The following is a 19,176-nucleotide window of genomic DNA, read 5'->3' on the forward strand; positions in this document are numbered from 1 at the left end:
CCTCTGAGATTATAGGCATTTGCCACCAGGTCTGGGAATTTCTGGCTTTTCTTTGAAAAAAAATTTTTTTAAGTATGGTAATGCCTGACCATATTTTCTTGTTGATGGAAACTTGCTAGAGCTAATCAGTGGCTGCTCACTCTGGTCAAGGTATTGGTGCCAGAATTCCTTAAAGCCCCTGTCCACCTACCCACCTTCACTCATTTTACCTGCCCATCCCTCCATATCAGTAGAAAAGATAGGAGAGAGGAGGACAGGCAAGGAGTTGAAGCCAATGGAGAGGCTAAGAATGGAATGAGGTCATATCTTTTATGGTCATCACATATTTTTTGCCTCAGTTTACTTTCAAACTGGAAAAAAGGGTTGAATCTGGTTTGAAGCAAGGCCATTCAAGGATACAGAGATCTTCCATCCAGCAGTTATGCACAGAAGGCTGTATGAAATGAACTGAGTTAATGTTTCTGCTTGGAGGTCAGACCAAAGTCAGCTGGATCCTAGTGGCTACAGCAATTACAAAGAAGCACCTAGAGTCAACAAGCCTCACACCTACCTACTCAATTGCTGAAAGCTGTTGTCATAAGAGAGAGAATAGGGCTACAACTTCTAATGTAAGGATCCCTGTGGGACAAGGAAAATATGTCCCTTTCCCCCAAGCCCAACAGCCACACAAATAACTGCACCTGGCATCCCACTGTGGAGCACAGTTCATTTGTCTTGTTGGTTTATTGGCCTAGAGAGTTGGACACACACACAAATGCGGAGATAAATATTGGTCAGTTTCTCTAAATCTGGGTCCTCACTACATATAGAGCTAGAGTCTGTAGAATTCTAAATCTTGCGTGCTATGGCACAGAACCGGTGGCCTTCCCATTTTATCATCACCTTTTTCCCAGGGAACATGGGGAAAGAGGGCAAAAACTGACAAAACTCGATCATTTTCAAATGACAAAATTGCAAAATCCCTAATTTCCAACATCTGAAACTCAATATTCAAATTCTCCCACTCAAATACATATATTTTAATCTCCACTCTGCCACAATCTCATTCATTGCCCAGAACCACCAAATTCTGTAAGCTATTTTCCTTACACATTTCAAAAAAAGAAAAAAACGTTTACAATCTCAATTCTTCCAATATCCATGGGTTTTGGAATTTTGACCTATTCTGAAATTCAAATTCCCAGGTCCATCCTCAACCCCTTCCATTCTCCTGTGCCTGTTTGCCTCAGAGGAGTGTGGGTGAAGGGTACAGGGGGACTGTCATCACATCTGTCCCCTGCCTCCAGGCCTTCCTCAGTCTCTCTTGTGGTTCCGCTGTATATATATAGATATATATAATTTGTGTGTAGATATATATATGTATTCTTTATTATGTATTTTTTGCAGTTTTTCTAAAGTGCCAGAAAAGATTTGTGGGAATTTTTAGTGATTTTTTTTTTTTTTTTTTTTTTGCATTTTTCCCTGTTTCAAATGTTTTCCCCGTTAAAAATTGGAACTTGGTACATTCAGTAGGAAATTCTTCACTCAGACTGTGGCCAAGACCAAGAAAAGTGCAAAGAGACAGAGGAGGAAAGAAGGAGTGACTCCTTCTTTGGTTAACATTCAGGGAGCCTGTCCAACACCTCCCCCTTCCTATAGGCTGGGAGGGAAAGGGGGCAGGAGGATGGCGCTCTCCAGATTCACCTCCCTCTAAAAGCCATGATCTTGCCCTCTAGGCAGTTGCTGAGAGGGCAGCCATCTTGGCCCCAAAAAACAGTAGCTGAGAGAAAAGCTGCTTTCTTGATAGCAACTTTTCCCCATTTTTAAACTACACTCCTCTAATTCCCATTTGTCAAATCTGCTTCCCCATACTGGTTCTCCCCTTGTGAGCTGTTTTTTTCTGGGGGAGGGGGAAGGTGGGGGGAGAGAGAAATGTTCTTCCAATCGCAGAGCAGGGAGGCCCTGTTTTCAAAGAGCTTTAGAAACAAACATTTCAGTCTTCTCCCCCACTGGAAGGAAATATAGCGACCCCTGACCAGGGTTAACTAGTGCAAATTAGGGATTAGGGACTATTTAAGGTCCCTGTACCCCATCCCTAGGCTGGGATCTTTGGGTGTGGGGAACTGAGTCAAAGATGGGGTGTAAGGTGCTCTTTTGTAGGGAAAGTTGGTGGGGATACCCCAAAGCCCACCAGGAAAGTAGGATGGTTCCCCCAAAACCATCTGGAGTGATTGGTGAGAGCAACACTAGGGAAGATGGGGGGAAAGGTAAGGATGGAAGGTCATGTGCAAATCTTGGGCTTACCCACCCATCCAACCCCCATCGTTTTTCTGGCTATTTGGTCTAGTCTGGGAGAAACCATCAGGAAAGGGGAAAAACTGGGAGAAAGTAGATTCCTTTCTCCATTCCATATGGAGCTCTCTCCTCCTGACCCCCAAATCTGATTTAGCCCAGAAGAGGCCATATGAAAAGACATGAAGAGGTGTGATCGATTCACCTCTTTTGCCTTGGAAGAATCTGGAGCTCACTGGATTTGAGGGTCAAGGTAGGGCCAAGATTTCCCTGGCCTGGGTTGGAAGAGTACTCAGCCATGGAACAGAGGGTTAAGCTGTCCTGTCACTACCTCCTTGACCTGGATTGGGCGAGGCCACCTCCAAAGCCTAGGAGTATGGGAAGGAGTATGGGAAGGAGCATGGAAGATCCAAAGGCATGGAAGCCAAGGAAGGCATGGCATCTTAATGTGAAGGAAATAGGGATAGAGAGACCCACCCTTGGGAAGAACGGAATCCAAAGCCATGCTCCCAGGCAGGTGAGTCAGGTATCACAATGGTCTGGTCCAGGCCCTGGGCCACAAAGAATGGAATGTTCTAGGAAGCATCTGGGGAAGGACTTAGAGAAAGCTTCAGAATGAGGTGGGGATCATTAAGTGAGAGAGATGGTTTCCCCCTAGGTTTACGAATTAGGGGAACAGGTTAGACATTCAGAGCTGGTGGGGGCCATGAGTAGAAATTCAAATAAGTATATTGCTCAGTTGCCCCAAGGGCTGGAGAAAGGATGGGAGCTGGCCCTGCCCCTCATGGGGCCTTTCCCTGGAGGAAGATTGAGAGGGGAACCACCAAAGATCCCTTCCCAGGAGATGGGAAAACTACAATCTCACACAAAGCAGCCTGACTCCTGAGCTCCAGGGGCCCCCAAGTCCCTGCACAAGAGTGTGGCGGGACCCCTAGGGCAAGGAAGCCAGGGAGCTGGTAGTGGTAGGGGGTTCAGGGAGGGTGGCATCTGGTGAAAGGGGGGTCTGGCCCTAGAGATCACCCCACATCTCCCTTCTGGTTTCTCTCAACCCCTGCCCTTTCCCCTTCTCCCTTAGGGGGAACTGATGGAGGAAGAGTTGGGGGAGGCGGAGTTGGGGGAGTAGGGGGTGCTGCTTGAGGATTCACTGCGTAGCCAAAGACCCCTGGTAGGAAAGGAAGGGCTCCCCCACCCTTTTCATCAGGTAGGACCATGTTGAGAGCAACTGGGAGAGCAGCCAAGTTGCTGAAGTTGTAAGGGTAGGCAGCAAGGAGCTGGGGGCCATAGACAAGTGGATAGGGCTCAGGGTAGAAGGTGACTTTGGCAGCCCCCATCCCCTCTATCCGGTCCCCTTCCGAAACACCCACTAGCCCCTCACTCCCAGGTTTTCCTCTGCCTCCACTTGGTTCCCGGCCACTCCCTATCAGAGCCAGTGGAAATTCCTGCACAGGGGGATATGCATAGCTGCCCCCTCCTGCTACCGGGGGCTCCTCACCCCCTGAGATGACAGGGTCCTGGAGTGAGGCCATCTCAGAAGCTTCCTCAGCAGCAGCATTCCCACCACCTGCCTCCCCACTTGATGAGGACACTTGCATCTCCTGGGGGGCCTCTTCCTTGACATCCCCAGGCCTGGTGCCAGTGCTGCCCTTAGAATAGGCAATGACAGGTGTGGGGGTGCCTCCGGGCCGCTCAGCAGCATGCCTCTGTCCATGGCGGCTCAGGGCAGCTGCCGTTTTGCACACCTTTGAGCAGTGGGGACAGGTGAAGCGGGTGGAAGGCCTCCGTCCAGCCCGAGAGCTGTGGGAGCCCCCACTGTGGGCCTCCTGGTGCTTTCGCAGCTTCCTCAGGGTGGCAAAGGACTGGGCACAGTCCCCACAGCGGTGCCTCCGCTCACCACGGACACGCCCTACTGGGCTTTCCACAGTGGGGCTCTCCTCCCAGCCCCTCCGTTCTAGCTTTTGCCTCCAGCGTGGTGGCCGTCGTCCTCTGGTTATCCCACTACCTCCACCACCGCCACCATTGGCAGCTCCGGCCTTGCGCTTAGGCTTGTATGAATAGTAGGGCCTCCAGAGCTGGTCCTCCCCACCAGCCTTTGATTCCTCATCATCCTCCTCGTCCTCGTCCTCCTCGTCCTCTTCATCCTCCTCCTCGCTCTCCTCCATCTCCTCTCCACTCAGCTCTCCAGGACGAAGGTCAGTTTCTGAGATGCGGCGCTTGACAATGGCCTCTTCTCCAATTCGCACAGTGATCTGACACAGTGGAGGTGGAGCCTGTAGCTGAGAGGGGCCCCGGCCAGGCCCTGTGGGGGGACCCCCACCCCCACCAACCCCACCCACTGGCTTGGCTGTATAAGTCAGAGTCCTCCCAGCCCGTGGATTCCGGCTCTTGGCCTCCTCTGCAGCTGTAGCTGGCCCTGCAGCTGTGGCTGGGCTGACCAAGGTGGTGGCCGGGCTGGTGGGTGTTACTGCAGGCTCAGGGGGAGGAGGTGGGTACTCTCGTTTCTTAGGGGGCCTTGGGGGAGCAGTGTAAGTGATTACTGAGGCAGCCTGGGACCCTCCTGTGGTGGCTGACCCACTCCCTGCACCACCACTGCTGCTGCTCCCATGGACAATGACAGAAGGAGCTGGGTGAGCAAAGGTGATGACAGAGGGTGGTGGGCCAGGCTCTGGGGCAGGTGGGGGTCCGGGTGGGGGGCTAGCTGGTATTGCCACAGGGGCCGGTGTGTGGAGGCTTGGAGAAAGGGGGGCCTCAGGGGCTCCCTGGCTGTAGGTCTTGTAGGGCCGCTTGGCTGCCCGCATGGGGAGCAGGCGGTACAGCTTCAGGGTATTGAGCTTGGGCTTGTAGCCTCCATTGGGTGTCTTCTCACTGGCTAGGAGGCCCGGGCTAATGCCATGGAAGGCTCGCTGGTGGGTCTTCAGGTTATAATAGGTGACAAAGGTCTCCCAGCAGAAGATGCACTGGTACCTGGGCCAGGACAGCAGGGAACAGGGCAGGAACAGAGCCACTTGAGTCAGGGGCCCTGAAGCCAGGGCAGTTTCCATGTCCTCTGCAGCCCTCAAACCTATAACTCCCCCAGCCATATTTTCACCCTCTCTTGATGCTGCTTTGCTTCACCCTGCCAGTCTCCTGAGGGGCACAACTCCTAGCCTCAACTGTTCAATCTGTGAACTGGGAATAATCACACATCCTAACTCACAAAGCCTTCTGAAGCACAAATAACAGAATTAGGAAATGACTTAAGAACAAGGACATGCTATGGAACTACCCGGCATTGTTCTGAGTATTATAAGTACTGGTGAACACGCCTTTGTGTGTCCCCTCTGTAAGGGCAATTCATTCTTTACTTCCTGGCCTTCCCCACAGTGCTAACCCAGGACACAGGCAGGCAAGATGCTGTTAAGGAAGAGGCTGGGGGTGGGTGTGGGCAGTGAGTGAGTGCCGGTGAACAGAGGCCAGGGCATAAGTAGACCAGATTCAGGATGACTTTCTAGACCCCACCGTCTACACCTTCCCTCCCTTGTCCAAGGCCTCTGAGTGCTGACCCTGGACCCTCCTTCCCAACCCTCCACTCCTGGACCCAGACCACTCACCTGCGCTCCCCAGTATGCCACACCTCGTGTTTGGTGCGGTACTCAGCCAGGGCAAACACCTTCTCACAGTAGCGGCAGGGGTACTTCCTCCGCCACGAATGCACATTGCTGTGCCGCTTCAGGCTGGACAGGGTCACGTAGGAACGCTCACAGGCTGCGCACACGTACAGCACATGGCCACCCACCACCTTCACCACGTGCTCAGGGCCACCTCGGAAGCCCACTGGTGGGGGTAGGGCTGAGGCATCCACTCCTGCAGGACCACCAGGGCCAGAGCCCCCAGCTCCCAGCCCTGCAGACCCCCGAGTGCTGGCCCCTCGTCGACACTGGGCCTCATGGGTCTGTAGCCGCTTGGGATGGATGAAGCTTTTCCCACATCGTGGGCAAGGGAGGGGCCGACGTGGCAGCGGGGGCTGTGAGTCAGGGGCCTGGGCATCAGCCCTGTCACCCTCCCATTCTCCATCTGGCCTAGGCCCAGACCCGAAACTGTCCTCTTCAGACTGTGAGGTGGCCATGGGGGCTGGGGTGGGAGGTACCCATGCATCGCCTCCCTCCCCAAGGCCCTGCAGGCGGGAGATGCCCAGACGCCGCCCCAGAGCTCCAATCTCTGCCACAGCTGCCCCGTTCCCTCCACCACCAGGGAGTGCAAGCCGGGCACTATAGATGAAGTTGAGGACATCAGAGAAGGCAGCTGCTGGGACCCCTGGAAGCTCAAGGACCCGGGGTGGGGATAAAGCAGAGGGAGAGGCTGGAGGGGGAGAAGAGGGGGAAGAGGAAGAAGAAGAAGAAGAGGAGGAAGAGGAAGAAGAGGAGGAGGAAGAGGAAGAAGAGGCAGCTGTGGTGGTTGCAGGATTGGGAGCTGAGCCCCCAGTAACTGGTGGGAGGGGCAGTGGGGCTGAAGCTAGCAGGGCCTCTCTGAAGAAGGGACTAGAGGCAGCCAGGACGCTGCGGTGAGCGGGGAACTTGGTGTCTCCGGCTATGAGGGTGACGTCACAGAAGAGGCCACGGAGCCGCTGCTCATTTAGCTGGCGCAAGACGGCGGGGGCATGGGATGGGTCCGTCACCTCTGCAGGTGGGGGCATGGCGCCAGCCTAGACATGGGGAAAAGAGGCCAGGGAGAGTCTCAGAGGCTGTGCAGAGGGCAGAGGCCTCTAAGACCAGGGAAGTGAACTGAGAAGGGGTCAGGCTGGTCAAAAATTAGTAGAAGATTGAGTAACTTCAGGTCACAGAAGTTAACACTCAGCCACCCAAGTCTAACCAATATTCAAGACCAGCATTTCTAATATCTAGGGCTAAAAGAGAGGCCAGAGATACCATAGGTCATCCTAAAGGTCAAGAAGTCTATGACTTCCAAAGTCACAGACTAGCAGGTAAGCAATGGAAACCTCTCTCATTGGAAGGATAAGGAAGCTCCCACAACTACTGCCAATCATTTCCCAGAACTCTCCAGCCTGGACAAAATGGGTGCCCTTGCAGGCATGCTACCCTAGGTTTAATATTTCCTAGATATAGTCCTCTTGGTACCCTCTCACCTGAGAGCACAGCCAGCATGGAGCGGACTGGGGGGTGGCTCAGTGAGTCCCTTCTGCCCAGCCTCTTCCTTCTGTGGAGAAACAGAAACCATGTCAGGAGAACTGAGAGGAGGAGGCAGGAAAGGGTCCTCAGGACAAGAACTGGAATGAAGGACTGTAGGGAGTGGGCATTGGTACAGTGGTCAGGGTCAGAGAGGATATTTGCACTGCTCTGCAGACCCTGATTCCTCCCGGGAACCTCTGTCAGGTTATTTGTTTAGCCTCATCCAGTCAGCCCTACAAGGTCACAAAGATTATCGGAGAGGCTTTTTCTGCTGGGCCCATGGAAGTACAGAAACAAGATAATTCACATATTCCCAGTTCACCTCTATACAATACAGCAGCACAGTCCAACCCCATAGGTTCAGGAAAGCCTGTCAGATCACTTTCAAGTCCCTTTGGTCCAACCTTGGGGCTCAAAGGAAATCAAAGATTTGAATGTTGTCTTTTATCACAATTGGTACATTTACATATTAAAATATATTTGTGTAATTTTTTTTTGGGGGGGGGTACCAGGGATTTAAGCAGGTGTAGTTTAAACCACTGAGCCATATTTCCAGCCCATTTTATATATTATTTTGAGACAGAGTCTCACTAAGTTGCTGAGGCTGGCTTTAAACTCATGATCCTCCTGTCTCAGCCTCCTGATCCACTGGGATTACAGGTGTGTGCCACCACACCCAGCTCTGAGACTGGTCTTGAGCCTGTGATCCTCCTGCCTCAGTCTTCCGAGTTGCTGGGATTACAGGTTTGCACCACACCATCAGGCCTAGTCTATGTAAGCTTTCTTATTAGACCAAGCTACTAGGTATTCAAATTAGGAGATGGTCTCCTCACATGCTTCCAGCCCTATAAATCTTAGAAGGGGTTTCTGGCTAGGGTACCAGGTGACCTCTAAAGACCACTGACAAGTGCCTGCTTGTTCCAGTCTCTAAAGGGCACTGCAAAGGCCACCAGACCAAGAGTGGGGAGCCTTGGGTCCCACTTCTTATGAGACCTGGTGGCCTAGGGATTTGGGCTTAAAAAGCAGGGGAAATAAGACCCCTCTACCTCATCTCTTGCCAGAAGCCTCCACCAAAAAGAATAGCAGGAACCCAAAAGCAAGTTTGGTAGTTGCTAGCTCAGATAGCTGCTTCCCCACCCCCGTGGGTAGTTTAGGGCCTTGAATTCTCATCTTTTACTTGAATATCTGAGTTTCAGTGCCTTATCCAAAGTCATACAGAGTGGGACCTGTCCATAGATTTAGACCTGTTGACCTGAAAGGTCTCTCTTATCTGCCCTCCAGGCAGCCTGAGAACTCTGGCCTCTTGGATAGTGGGGTAGGGTGGCATCCTTCTGAGTGCCCTGTCCACATCACACATATACTCATGTGTGGCCTGCATCAGAAGTTCCTCATGCAATCCCCAACCCCCACAAAATGTTCTTTTCCCATTTACTACCCATGCCATCTGGACTTAAAGGCCTTCTCCCCACAGTATCTTAAATTTTCCTGCAAAAGCCAGCTCTGATTCTTCTCCTGAACAAGAAGGAAAGTGGGTAAACAGAGATGATATTCAAAAGTTGTTTTTTTTTTTAATTTTTAACCTTTATTTCTTTATTTTTATGCAGTGCATTTGGGTTGCTTGCTATTCCTTTTGGAATAGCCTCACACATGCTAGGCAGCGCTCTACCACTGAGTTATAACCCTAGCCCCTATTCAAAAAATTTGACAACCCTGACTGCCAGGCACAGACCAGGAATTCTGTTTATGCTGTGAATAGGTTGGGAATCCTAGGGAATCCATGGGCTGTGATTAGACTTCCAACTTCCATGATAGCCCCCAGCCCACTGGGACCCCAAGAGTCAGCACTTTATTGCATTATTTCATTTGTTTCTCATTGCTACCCAGAAAAGTGGCAGAAGCTTATTCATTTTAAGGCAACAGAGGCTCAGATGTACTGTGTAATTTGCCCAAGTAGATATATGACCAGTAGTTGGGCTGGGAACTGATCCCAGGAAACTTGGCTTCAAAGTCAGTGTTCCTGATGACTTCTCTACACCATGATGAAGGACATGTTTACAGCTCCTACTGGGATGCCACTAGTCCACCTGGAGCGTTTGTGTCCCCTTCTTCCAGGTGAGCAGAAGTCAGAGTTTAATTCCAGTCCCCATTCACCCATGGCCAGCCCTGCTCACCTGCACAACCATCCATGGGAGGCTTGGTGCCTGCAGACAAGCAGCTGTATAGCTGACTGCCTTGACACTTGGACAAGGCCTGTTAGGGCTTCTTAAAACCACAGAGACTCAAAGCTGGACTGGCCCTTAGAGATCATCTAGAATTACAGTCATTATGGTCTTTGTAGCTGCCATTTATAAATACTTATGTGCAAAATATAGTGCCAAAGATTTTATCTGCATCATATCAATATCCAAAATGACCATAGTGTAGAGAATTTCAACACTCTAAACTCATTTCAGGTCCAGGAAATATAGTGATGCAGTGATTTGCCCCTGGTTTTTGGCAGTGCTAGGGATTGAACCAGGGCCTTGTGCATGCTAAGAATATTTTCTAGCCTCAGCCCCTCTGCTCCTGGTCTTGTTGCTAACAAGCTAACTCAGGAAAGCTGAATCCAAGCTGGGGTTTGGATTCAGCTTTCCTGAGTTCAACTGCCTCACTGCTGGCCACTGTCCTGCAAGGCTTTATGGGTTGGGGAGGGGGTGGGTGGAGAAGACACTAGCTATGTGATCCTGCATAAGTCATTCAACTCTCTGTTTCTAAGTTTCCTTAACTATAAGGCAAAGATGATTAATAGCTCCCACTTGTGGGGTTGTTGAAAAGATTAAATGAATTAGTAAGTGGCAGATTCAACCAACAGAGGATTGAAAATATTCAGGAAAAAAAAAACTATATGTGTACAGACTTTATTTTTCTTATCATTGTTCCCTAAGTACAGTATAGTGACTACTTACATAGCATTTACATGGTGTTATATATTATATGTAGAGATGATTTAAAATATACATAGGTTAGATACAAATATTATGCCATTTTATGAAGGGACTTGAGCATCCAAGGATGTCATATCTGTGATGAGCCCTGGAATCAATTTCCTGTGTATACCAAAGTAGTCTGTGCCTTGTCTTGAAACTCAGTCCTGGAAGATGGTGGTGGTGGGGGGGGGATGGTGAAAAAAAAAAAAAGAGGCAGAAATTGGGCTTCAAGGTAAGATGGTGACTCTCGGGTTTTAAGTTTCTTATTCTTACCATTTCTCTACTCTTGACTGCTTGTGTGACCCCGGAGGTGCCACTGTGACAGGGATATGCTCCACCTCTTGTTCCCTCTGCATGGAATGTTCTTTTCTCCAGATAACCTCATACTTCAGTTTTGATTCAAAAAGTCCCCTTACCCAGGGGCCTTCCCTGGCCCACCCCCCAAACTTAATATCTTCCTAAACTCCTTTATTTTTCTTCTTGGAACTTAGTAAAACACATTGCTCATTTATCTCTAGAATATAGACTTCAAGGCTGGCAACAGTAGGAATTTTTGTCTGCTTTGTTCACTGTAATATCTCCAGGCCTAAGCACAGTGTCTAGCACACAATGTAAGGGGTTAAAAAAATTTTAAGAGCTGGGTGTGCCATTCAGAGGTAGAGTGTTTGTCTACCATGTATGGGGCCCTGAGTTCAATCCCCAGTAACACACACACACACACACATACAATTCTCATAAATGAACTTGCCCTCAAAGTCTGCTTCAAGTCTGTCTATCCTCAGGAAGAAGCCACCGTCAGTGCCAAACTGAGTCAGGTAGGAGCTGGGAATGATGATTATAACTTGACCATTACTAATACATGCACAATTTGCCTGATAAGCTTCCAGGGGCTTTACATGCATTGCCTCCTTTAATCATATCCTTGAAATAGTCACCCAAAATAGGTATTTATATTCTATTTATATTCTCCCAATTTTATAGAAGAAGAACCAGAGAGGGATATACCTTGATCAAGGTCACACAGCTTGAAAATAGCAGAGTCAAGATTTGAATTCAGGCTGGGCAGACCCCAGATGTTAAATCTTTGCATCTGTCATTCTGCTGGATCCTGTCCTGAAGGGGCCTACGGCAGGCCAGCTGGTTACATAAATCACCACACAAGGTCTCACGTGCTAAGTGCTAAATGTGTCGTGTCTGACTCCACCCTTTCCCTCGCTCCCAAATCCAGCAGTCACCAAGTCTGGCTGAAACTGCAGCTGAGCTTGGGAATGGCTTTGCAAGTTTTCTCTCAACCCGCCTTTGGCCTCCAAACAGGTCCTTGTTAACACTTACATGGTCCAAGGCCAAGGCCTCCCAGCTTTCCCTCTTTAGGTTCACCTTTCCCATCCAGCTTTCCTCCCATGGGAGGCAGTGTTCCTACTGGCAGTTCAGGTACTAACACAGCTAGGTTCAAAAACTGTCTATAGTCCCCACTGACTTAAGAATGAAGTTCAAACTCCTCCACCAAGTACTCAAGGGCTCTGGTCCAGCTCCAAGCTCCCCTTAATCTTGCCTGTGTTATTCTCTCTTTAAACACCCAGTATGCTCTCCAACCTCCACATATTCCACCTCGGTGCCTTTGCCTCTGCTGAGTCTCCTGCCAGCAATGCCCTCTCAGTAATTTCTTCTCAACATTCCTCCAAAATGTTAAGATCAAATGTACTATCTTTTTTTTGGCCCTCTATGACCCACAGGACAAGGACAACCTTTCTTTCCTCTGACTTACCAACATTTTGTGCCCCTCTGGCCAGCACCCATGTTATAAAGTAGCAGATCTTTAGGGTCTCAAGCGCTGGGCTGGGATTCCTGAGAGTGCTACCTAAGCATACTGCTTTCCTGGTGAGATGCTGAGTTCTGCAGAAACTGAGGAGAAGTGTATGTGTGTGCGTGCGTGTGTGCGTGCAGAGAGGTCCACTGAATACTCCAGGAAGGCATCAGAGCACAGCAATTAAGAACACAGGATCTGGAACTTGACTGCTTGGGTTCAAATATAGTTTTAACTTTTACTAGCTAAGTGACTTTGGACAAATTACGAACTTCTCTGGGCCTCAATTGCCTTACCTGAAAAAAGGAGGTAATCAGAGTACCTACTGTGAGGACTAAATGAGCAACAGTAAGAAAAGGCACCAAGAATGGTGTCCAATACTCAGTTAGTGTTGACCAAGTGTTTACAGCCATTGCTATTAGTGAAACCGGAAGGGGATTCTCAGTGCTGACAGAGGGCCGACAGGACTTGGCACAGGCACAGCCCCCAAACTGAAGCTAACAGTCCAGGTCTGTTTCCCAGGTCAGTGGTAGGTAGAACACATAATTAGGGCGGTTTTACAGATGTGGAACTGAGGCTCACTTAGGCAAAGTGCCAGTAAGTCACAGAGCCACAGAACTCTTTAGTTCCAGTGCAGGGCTTCTGTTTTGCACCTGTCCCGCAGGCTTCACACAGCAGCCAGCCCCCTCCCCATCCCCAGACTGAAGGACCCAGCCACAATGCTCTCCTTCCTCCACGTATATATGCCCTCCCGCAGGCCAAGAGAAGTACACAGTGTCATGCACAACTGGAGCATGCATCCATGTGCATACACATGCCCCTACAGAAGGCCCAGGCCCCAAAGGTGAGGAAAACCTGTTCTAAGGAATCTGCCTAGTGAGCAAATTCCGTTCAAGGCCCTTCCACCTTCCTCCAGTCACAAGAGTGGGGCCCAGTGTGCGTCACAGATACCCGCAAGGGGGGCAGAGAAAGGGAGAGGGCAAAGTAGGAGGAGGAGACTGAAAACTTCATGTTTCTTTTTTCCATTTTAGTGACAAAAGTCACACCCGGTCTTTACATAAACATGACCAAGGAGCCACACTGTCTAAGCTCACTTCCCTTGCAGGCGCCAGGACTCTCCTCTCGGTGACCCTGACAGGCTGGGTGAGCGGCAAGCACCTACAAGACCCTACAAGAGATGTGCCACCTTGACAACACCCATGCCTCCTGCCTGCTGCCCTTGCTCTGCCCCATATTTATCTCCCTGTCTTCCCATAACAGCTCCTCTGCAGCCCCACACCCCCACTTAAGCATACAGAAGGTAGGCACTCACACACAGCTTGCGGCTGGTCTCTTGGGTTTGAGGCCCACATTGCCCTTGTCACGCCACCTCCCTCCCCACAAGTGTTTTCTGACCAGCTTGCCTCCCAGCCCAACAGCTCGGACAGGCTCCCACAAACAACGTCACAAAAGAATCCCGCAGAGAATGTTGCAAACACACAACCTTCCTTTTGCTTGGCTGCCCATGATGCCATAAACACAACTTGCACATCCCACCCAGAACCTTTCACACCAATGCCAGCTGACCCACAGGAACCAGAGACACACCCTGAGGTTTATCAATCCCCTTGTGATACATGGGATCTGAGTTCTAGATGTGTGGCCCCCATGCAACTCACTCCGTACAAACACACAAACCCATCCATCAGTCTGTCCTCACCACAAGTGGACCACACCTTGGCAGGACCACAGAAACAACACCCAGATGTGATACCTTAACTCAAAGGTACACAACTGCCCCTTCCAAATGGGCACATACACCCTGCATTCAGGAGCCTTCCATAAGAAGTACACCATGCCAGCTATGCAGAGAACAAGCAAGCATACACAGTTCATATGTGCAGCACAAGACATACGTGCAAGAAAACACAGGCTAATGGAAAATATACACACAACCTCACAATGAACAAACTCCGCACTCAGCGTATTGTACCCTGCTTAGAATGCCCATCTGTCACCCAAAGCCATAGGGCCACATCTTGTAAGTAATTCTGCCCCACAGCACTGGACACCCCTCCTGGCCTTCTATCTCTATGGCCCAGGCAGGGCCCAACCTGGGCCCCTGACTGCCAGAGGAGCAAACGGTGGTGCCCCAGAGCGGTTTACCTTGCCCCACAACACTGCAGGAGACACAATCTCCAAGACTCACAGCCACAACCCTGCCCCGACGGCGCGGCAGATCCAGTGCTCCCGCTCACACTGCGCACCCCGCGCACGCCGCACACCCCAACTCTGGGGCGCTCAGAGGCCCACCCCTCCCCCTCTCTGCCTGGTTCCTACGCCATCACCCTCCCAGCAGCTTGCAGCGCTTGCCTGGGCTCACACCCGCCCCACCCCACCCCCAACCTGCCCCCCGCGGGGAGGGGGACTTTAGGCTGCAGAATTAACCCTTCAAAGGGGGAGTGAGTACGGCCCCTTCCACAGCCCGGGGCAATCGCGTCCCCAGTCCACCGCTCCCTCGGACGCCATACCAGGGCCCCCTTAGTCGCCCCCCAGCGCCGTGCGCGCCCGGGGGCGGGGCCAGGCTCAGTCCCCGACCCCTGAGCCCCCAGGTCAACTCCAAAGGGGAGCGGTAGCGGCTCGGGGCGCGGCTAGGGCCCCCACGGCGCCGGGCAGCGGGGAGGGGGCCCGGCAGTTGGCTCCGGTCCGCCCTGGCCCTGCCCGGTTCGCCTCGGGGCCCACCTGACTGCGATGGCGCCGCGTCCGCCAGGCCCGGCTCATCACCGTGGCCGCCCCCGGCCGCTCCGGTTTCGCCCGCCTCCAGCTCCGGCTCCGGCTCCGGCTCCGGCTCCGGCCCTGGCCCCCCCAGCGCCCGGCCCCGGCCCGGCCCCGCCGCCGCCGCCGCCGCCGCCGCCGCTGACATCATCGGCTCCCCCCCGCCCCGGTCCTACCCCCACCCCCACCCCCGGAAACAGTCCCCCCCCAGCGCCGCCGCCGCCGAGAGGAGGCCGGCGCAGCGCAGCAGACACCGACACAAGGCTCCAATGTACGACGGCCTTCGCCCGGCCGATCGCGCGCAGCGAAACGCGCGGCGCCGGGCCACCGGGAGGGTGAACACTCAGCCGGGCGCGGGCCGGGCTGCAGTGTCCCTGCAGGGACACACAGCCACCCACTCCCTGGGAAGGGACACCCCCACTCTGCCTTTTCCCCATCACGCCCTTCACTAAGGGGTGCAATCTAATCGCCTAATAGTGTACACACACTCTCTGGGCCATATATATACAACATGGCAGACCCACATGCCTTAGACACACCAGAAATGCTCAAGGTACTCCACCAGGCCCGTGACAAGGAAAACCCCAAGCCATACAAAACAAGCACACATCAGTGACCACCAGTGCAGATGAATGCACAGCTTGGTACTTTGTCTCCACTAGTGGAAATATCCACATCGATATACTTTGTGCATGAATGCAGAGGCCCTGGTGTGGGCCTCCTTGGACAGCACCATCAAAACACCAGGTAGAAAAAGCACACACAGAAGAAACACATTCCTGAAACTCCAGAGGGACAATCCCAGAGACTCCTCCCTGGTTCTGGAAAGAACTCAGGAGAGAGGAGTCAGACCTCTGAGCTCCTCTCCTTAAAATCTTTGTGAAACAAAGCAAGACAAATAAACAAATGAATCTAAAGCCAAAGAAGTATCACAGAGCCATTCAAGGAGAAATTACATGCCTGTAATAACAACAACTTGGGAGGCTGGGGCAGAAGAATTACAAGTTTGAAGCTAACCTAGGTAATTTAGTGAGACCCTGACTCAAATTTTTAAGAAAAAAATAAAAATCTGGGAGTGTAGCTTAGTGGTAGAGTGCCCTGGGTTAAATCTCCAGAACAACAACAATAAATAGAGAAAAGCTGGGTGCAGGGGCTCATGCCTGTAATCTGAGGGACCTGGGAGATTGAAGCAGGAGGATTGGAAGTTCAAGGACAGCCTTGGCAACTTAGGAAGACGTTTTCTCAAAATAAAAAATAAAAAGGGCTGGGGATGTAGCTCAGTGGTAGAGAGTCCTGGAGTTCAATCCCTAGTACCACACACACAAAGAGAGAGAGAGAGAGAGAGAGAGAGAGAGGGAATCAGACACACTTTGGAGTCATGGAAACAAAGATGAAACAAGCAGAATTGGAATTCATGAGAAGATAGCCCCACCCCACTCCAGGAAGGTTCCAGAGAAGAACTCCACCCCCACTCCAACCAGGTCACAATGGCTGGAGCTCTGAGGGGCTCAGGCCCCCTGAGCCAGTAGGAGAGGAGGAAGTCCAAGGAAAGATGGTGAGTATAGGGGCCAGAGGGCATAAGGGGCATAGAGAATACAACATTCTGCTGCTGGTAACTTCCCTTCTTCTCCCCTAAAACTTGCCAGTGGTCCTAGAGACACATAAAAATGAAACTCATAATGATGTACCCACATGTCCCTGGAGCTTGTGACATCACACAGATACACAGCATCTACACAGCATCAGAAGCTACCTCCGCTTTCTCAAATCAACACAGCATCCCTGGGTCCTTCTTTTTCTCCTCTCAAGACTGAACTACCCAGAAAAACAGGATACTCATACTCCTGCACCACTCACTCCCGACTTCCTGCTTTAGATGCTAAAGGCCCACATTGTACCACTACATCTATTTGTCAGGATCTTTTATGTCCTTTGAGTTCTGCAGGGTCCCAGACCCCAGCCTGGCATTCACCTTGGGCTGTGATTGCCCTCATGCTCGAGCTCTTTTCTCCCTAACAGGCTGGCAACCTGCCGGACATCACCCAGCCATCGCCGGCCTCCACTCCGCCCAACCTCCCCTCGAACCAGCGCTGCTGGCCCTCGGATGCAACCAAGGGCCTGCTTGTTGCCTTGCTGGGTGGGGGCCTACCTGCTGGCTTCATAGGCCTCTTCTCCCGCGTGGCTTACCAGGCTTCCCGCTTGCCTTCGCTGGAGCTGCTCATCAGTCAATGCCTCTTCCACCTCCCCATTGCCCTGCTACTTAAGCTGCGTGGTGACCCACTGCTGGGACCTCCTGATGTCCGGGGCTGGGCCTTCCTCCATGCTCTGCTCAACGTCCTCAGCATCGGATGTGCCTACACTGCGGTTCAAGTGGTGCCTGCTGGCAATGCTGCCACTGTTCGTAAAGGTTCTTCTACCGTGTACTCCGCTCTCCTCACCCTCTGCCTTGAGAGTCAGGGTCTCAGTGGCTACGACTGGTGTGGCCTGTTGGGTAGCACCCTGGGATTAATCATCATTGTGGGACCTGGACTAGGGACACTGCAGGAGGGGACCACAGACCTCTACACTGCCCTAGGCTATGTGCTGGCTTTCCTAGGAGGTCTGGCTCTATCACTGCGGCTTCAGGTCTACCGCTCCCTGAACTTCCCCTCCTGCCTACCAACAGTGGCCTTCCTATTTGGATTGGTGGGGCTTTTGGGCTCTGTGCCAGGCCTCTTTCTGCTACAGACCCCTGTGCTACCCAATGACCCTCTGAGTTGGAGCTGTGTGGGAGCAGTGGGGATCCTTGCTTTGGTCTCCTTTGTGTGTGTGAGCTATGCAGTCACCAAGGCCCACCCTGCCCTGGTGTGCGCTGTCCTGCACTCTGAGGTGGTAGTGGCCCTGATGTTGCAGTATTATGTCCTCTATGAAACTGTGGCACCTTCTGACATCATGGGGGCAGGGGTCATGTTGGGCAGCATTGCCATCATCACTGCCCAGAACCTCAGCTGTAAGAGGGAAGGGCAGGTTGAGGAATGCCATCAAACTTGAGAGCCTGGGGGTGGGGGGGGGGGACAGGGGTAAATACGAGGAGAGACTGGAATACAAATATGGGCATACAAGTGCCTGGAGAACAACTGGTGTGGGAGAGGGACACCCCTCAGAGTCAAAGGTGGAGAGGGATATTCGGAAGATCTGGAACAAGCCTGGGGACCAAGGGATATGGAGTCAAGGCTGGGTCCTGTGAATCAGGGCACAACTATAAGGAGTAAGGTCTCAGATCCAAGGGGCTGATGCAGGCTGGCTGTGGGCCACCGGGAGGATTCCCCACTGCAGCAGAGAAGAGCATTGGGGCAGAAGTGTGCCAGCAGCGGGCATTCAGGCTAACAGACAGAGCCAGCAGCTGCACTGGGGGAGGGGAGTGTGCCTTTTTCCTTAGGCGATGGTTTCCTTTCCTCGTGGTTGTGCCCCCCTCCCAGGGTGATGACGTGACACTGACATCAAACAAGGATCATTCTGAATGTGGCTATGCAGTCGGTGTCATCTCTGCTTTAGAGGGAGGGTGGAAGTCCTACACCTCTCTTATTGGAGAATCCCTTGGGATCCCCGCCCCACCAATCTTATTTCTGAAATATTCTATAAAGTGGAGGATTTCCTAATGTTCAGATTCCTTGACACTCCCCTCTACCCAACCGCCCCCCCCCCCCCCCCCCCGCCAAATCCCCTAGGATTTTCGTGTTCCGCCCTATGGCTAATCTGCTTTTCCCGGATTGTTGCGGTCCCGTGATCTCTCCCAGACAGTGGCTAGCCTCCTTCCGGAGCAGGCCTCTGAGCTGAGGCCTCTTCGAACGGCTCAGCCTGAGGATCCAGCACCAAAGCTGAATTCAGCGCTCGATTAGAGACCAGGAGATGCCCACTCATTCCTGAAAGCCGCTCGACAAATACCGCCTACTTCCGGACAAACGATTGAACTCGCCATCTTGATCTGTTCATGCATATTCAACGAGAAATTGCATATTCATGATCAAGGACGGACCCAGCACTCCTCCGGGAACCTACTCTGGAGGACCCGATCGGCCCCGCCTCCATTACCGATCCGCGGAACAGACCATTTTCCTGATGGGGGGGATATTAATGAGAGACTTTTGCTGAAGATGAAACCATACTCCAAAGTAGAATTAAAAAGGCCTAATTTTGTCCTCGATCCTTCAAACCTCAGTGCAAGAGGGAGCAGAGAGGG

At 51.9% G+C, this 19,176-nt stretch overlaps 2 protein-coding genes across 5 annotated transcripts; one reads left to right on the plus strand and one right to left on the minus strand.

The window, feature by feature from the left end:
• Positions 1-692: 692 nt before the first annotated feature.
• Positions 693-18,593, minus strand: Zbtb4 (zinc finger and BTB domain containing 4). Of its 4 annotated transcripts, none has more exons than XM_046462013.2 (4): positions 17,107-18,593; positions 7,391-7,461; positions 5,859-6,949; positions 693-5,232 (listed from the first exon to the last, which is right to left on the minus strand). In XM_046462013.2, exons 3-4 carry the CDS (start codon positions 6,938-6,940, stop codon positions 3,288-3,290), a joined length of 3,027 nt encoding a protein of 1,008 aa, XP_046317969.1. In that variant the 5' UTR covers positions 6,941-6,949; positions 7,391-7,461; positions 17,107-18,593; the 3' UTR covers positions 693-3,287. The 4 variants fall into 4 exon arrangements, with proteins under 4 accessions (XP_046317969.1, XP_046317968.1, XP_046317971.1 ...); XM_046462012.1 differs by lacking the exon at positions 17,107-18,593 and adding an exon at positions 14,925-15,058; XM_046462015.2 differs by lacking the exon at positions 17,107-18,593 and adding an exon at positions 14,349-14,462.
• On the plus strand, positions 15,227-17,987 carry Slc35g6 (solute carrier family 35 member G6). The gene is made up of 2 exons (XM_058584890.1): positions 15,227-15,292; positions 16,977-17,987. Exons 1-2 carry the CDS (start codon positions 15,227-15,229, stop codon positions 17,985-17,987), a joined length of 1,077 nt encoding a protein of 358 aa, XP_058440873.1.
• Positions 18,594-19,176: the final 583 nt, after the last annotated feature.

Source organism: Marmota monax, unplaced genomic scaffold, assembly GCF_021218885.2.
Source record: "Marmota monax isolate L192 unplaced genomic scaffold, Marmota_monax_Labrador192_F-V1.1 WCK01_AAM20220418_F8-fsc00392, whole genome shotgun sequence".
Taxonomy (NCBI): Eukaryota; Metazoa; Chordata; class Mammalia; order Rodentia; family Sciuridae; genus Marmota; species Marmota monax.

Excerpts from the sequence above, each read along its gene's own strand:
- Slc35g6 (XM_058584890.1), top strand. The coding sequence starts at position 15,227 with ATGTACGACGGCCTTCGCCCGGCCGATCGCGCGCAGCGAAACGCGCGG. Across the intron at positions 15,293-16,976 it reads GGCGCCGGGCCACCGGGAGG|GCTGGCAACCTGCCGGACAT; the intron begins GTGAACACTCAG and ends TCTCCCTAACAG.
- Zbtb4 (XM_046462013.2), bottom strand. The coding sequence starts at position 6,940 with ATGCCCCCACCTGCAGAGGTGACGGACCCATCCCATGCCCCCGCCGTC. Across the intron at positions 5,233-5,858 it reads TGGCATACTGGGGAGCGCAG|GTACCAGTGCATCTTCTGCT; the intron begins GTGAGTGGTCTG and ends GTCCTGGCCCAG.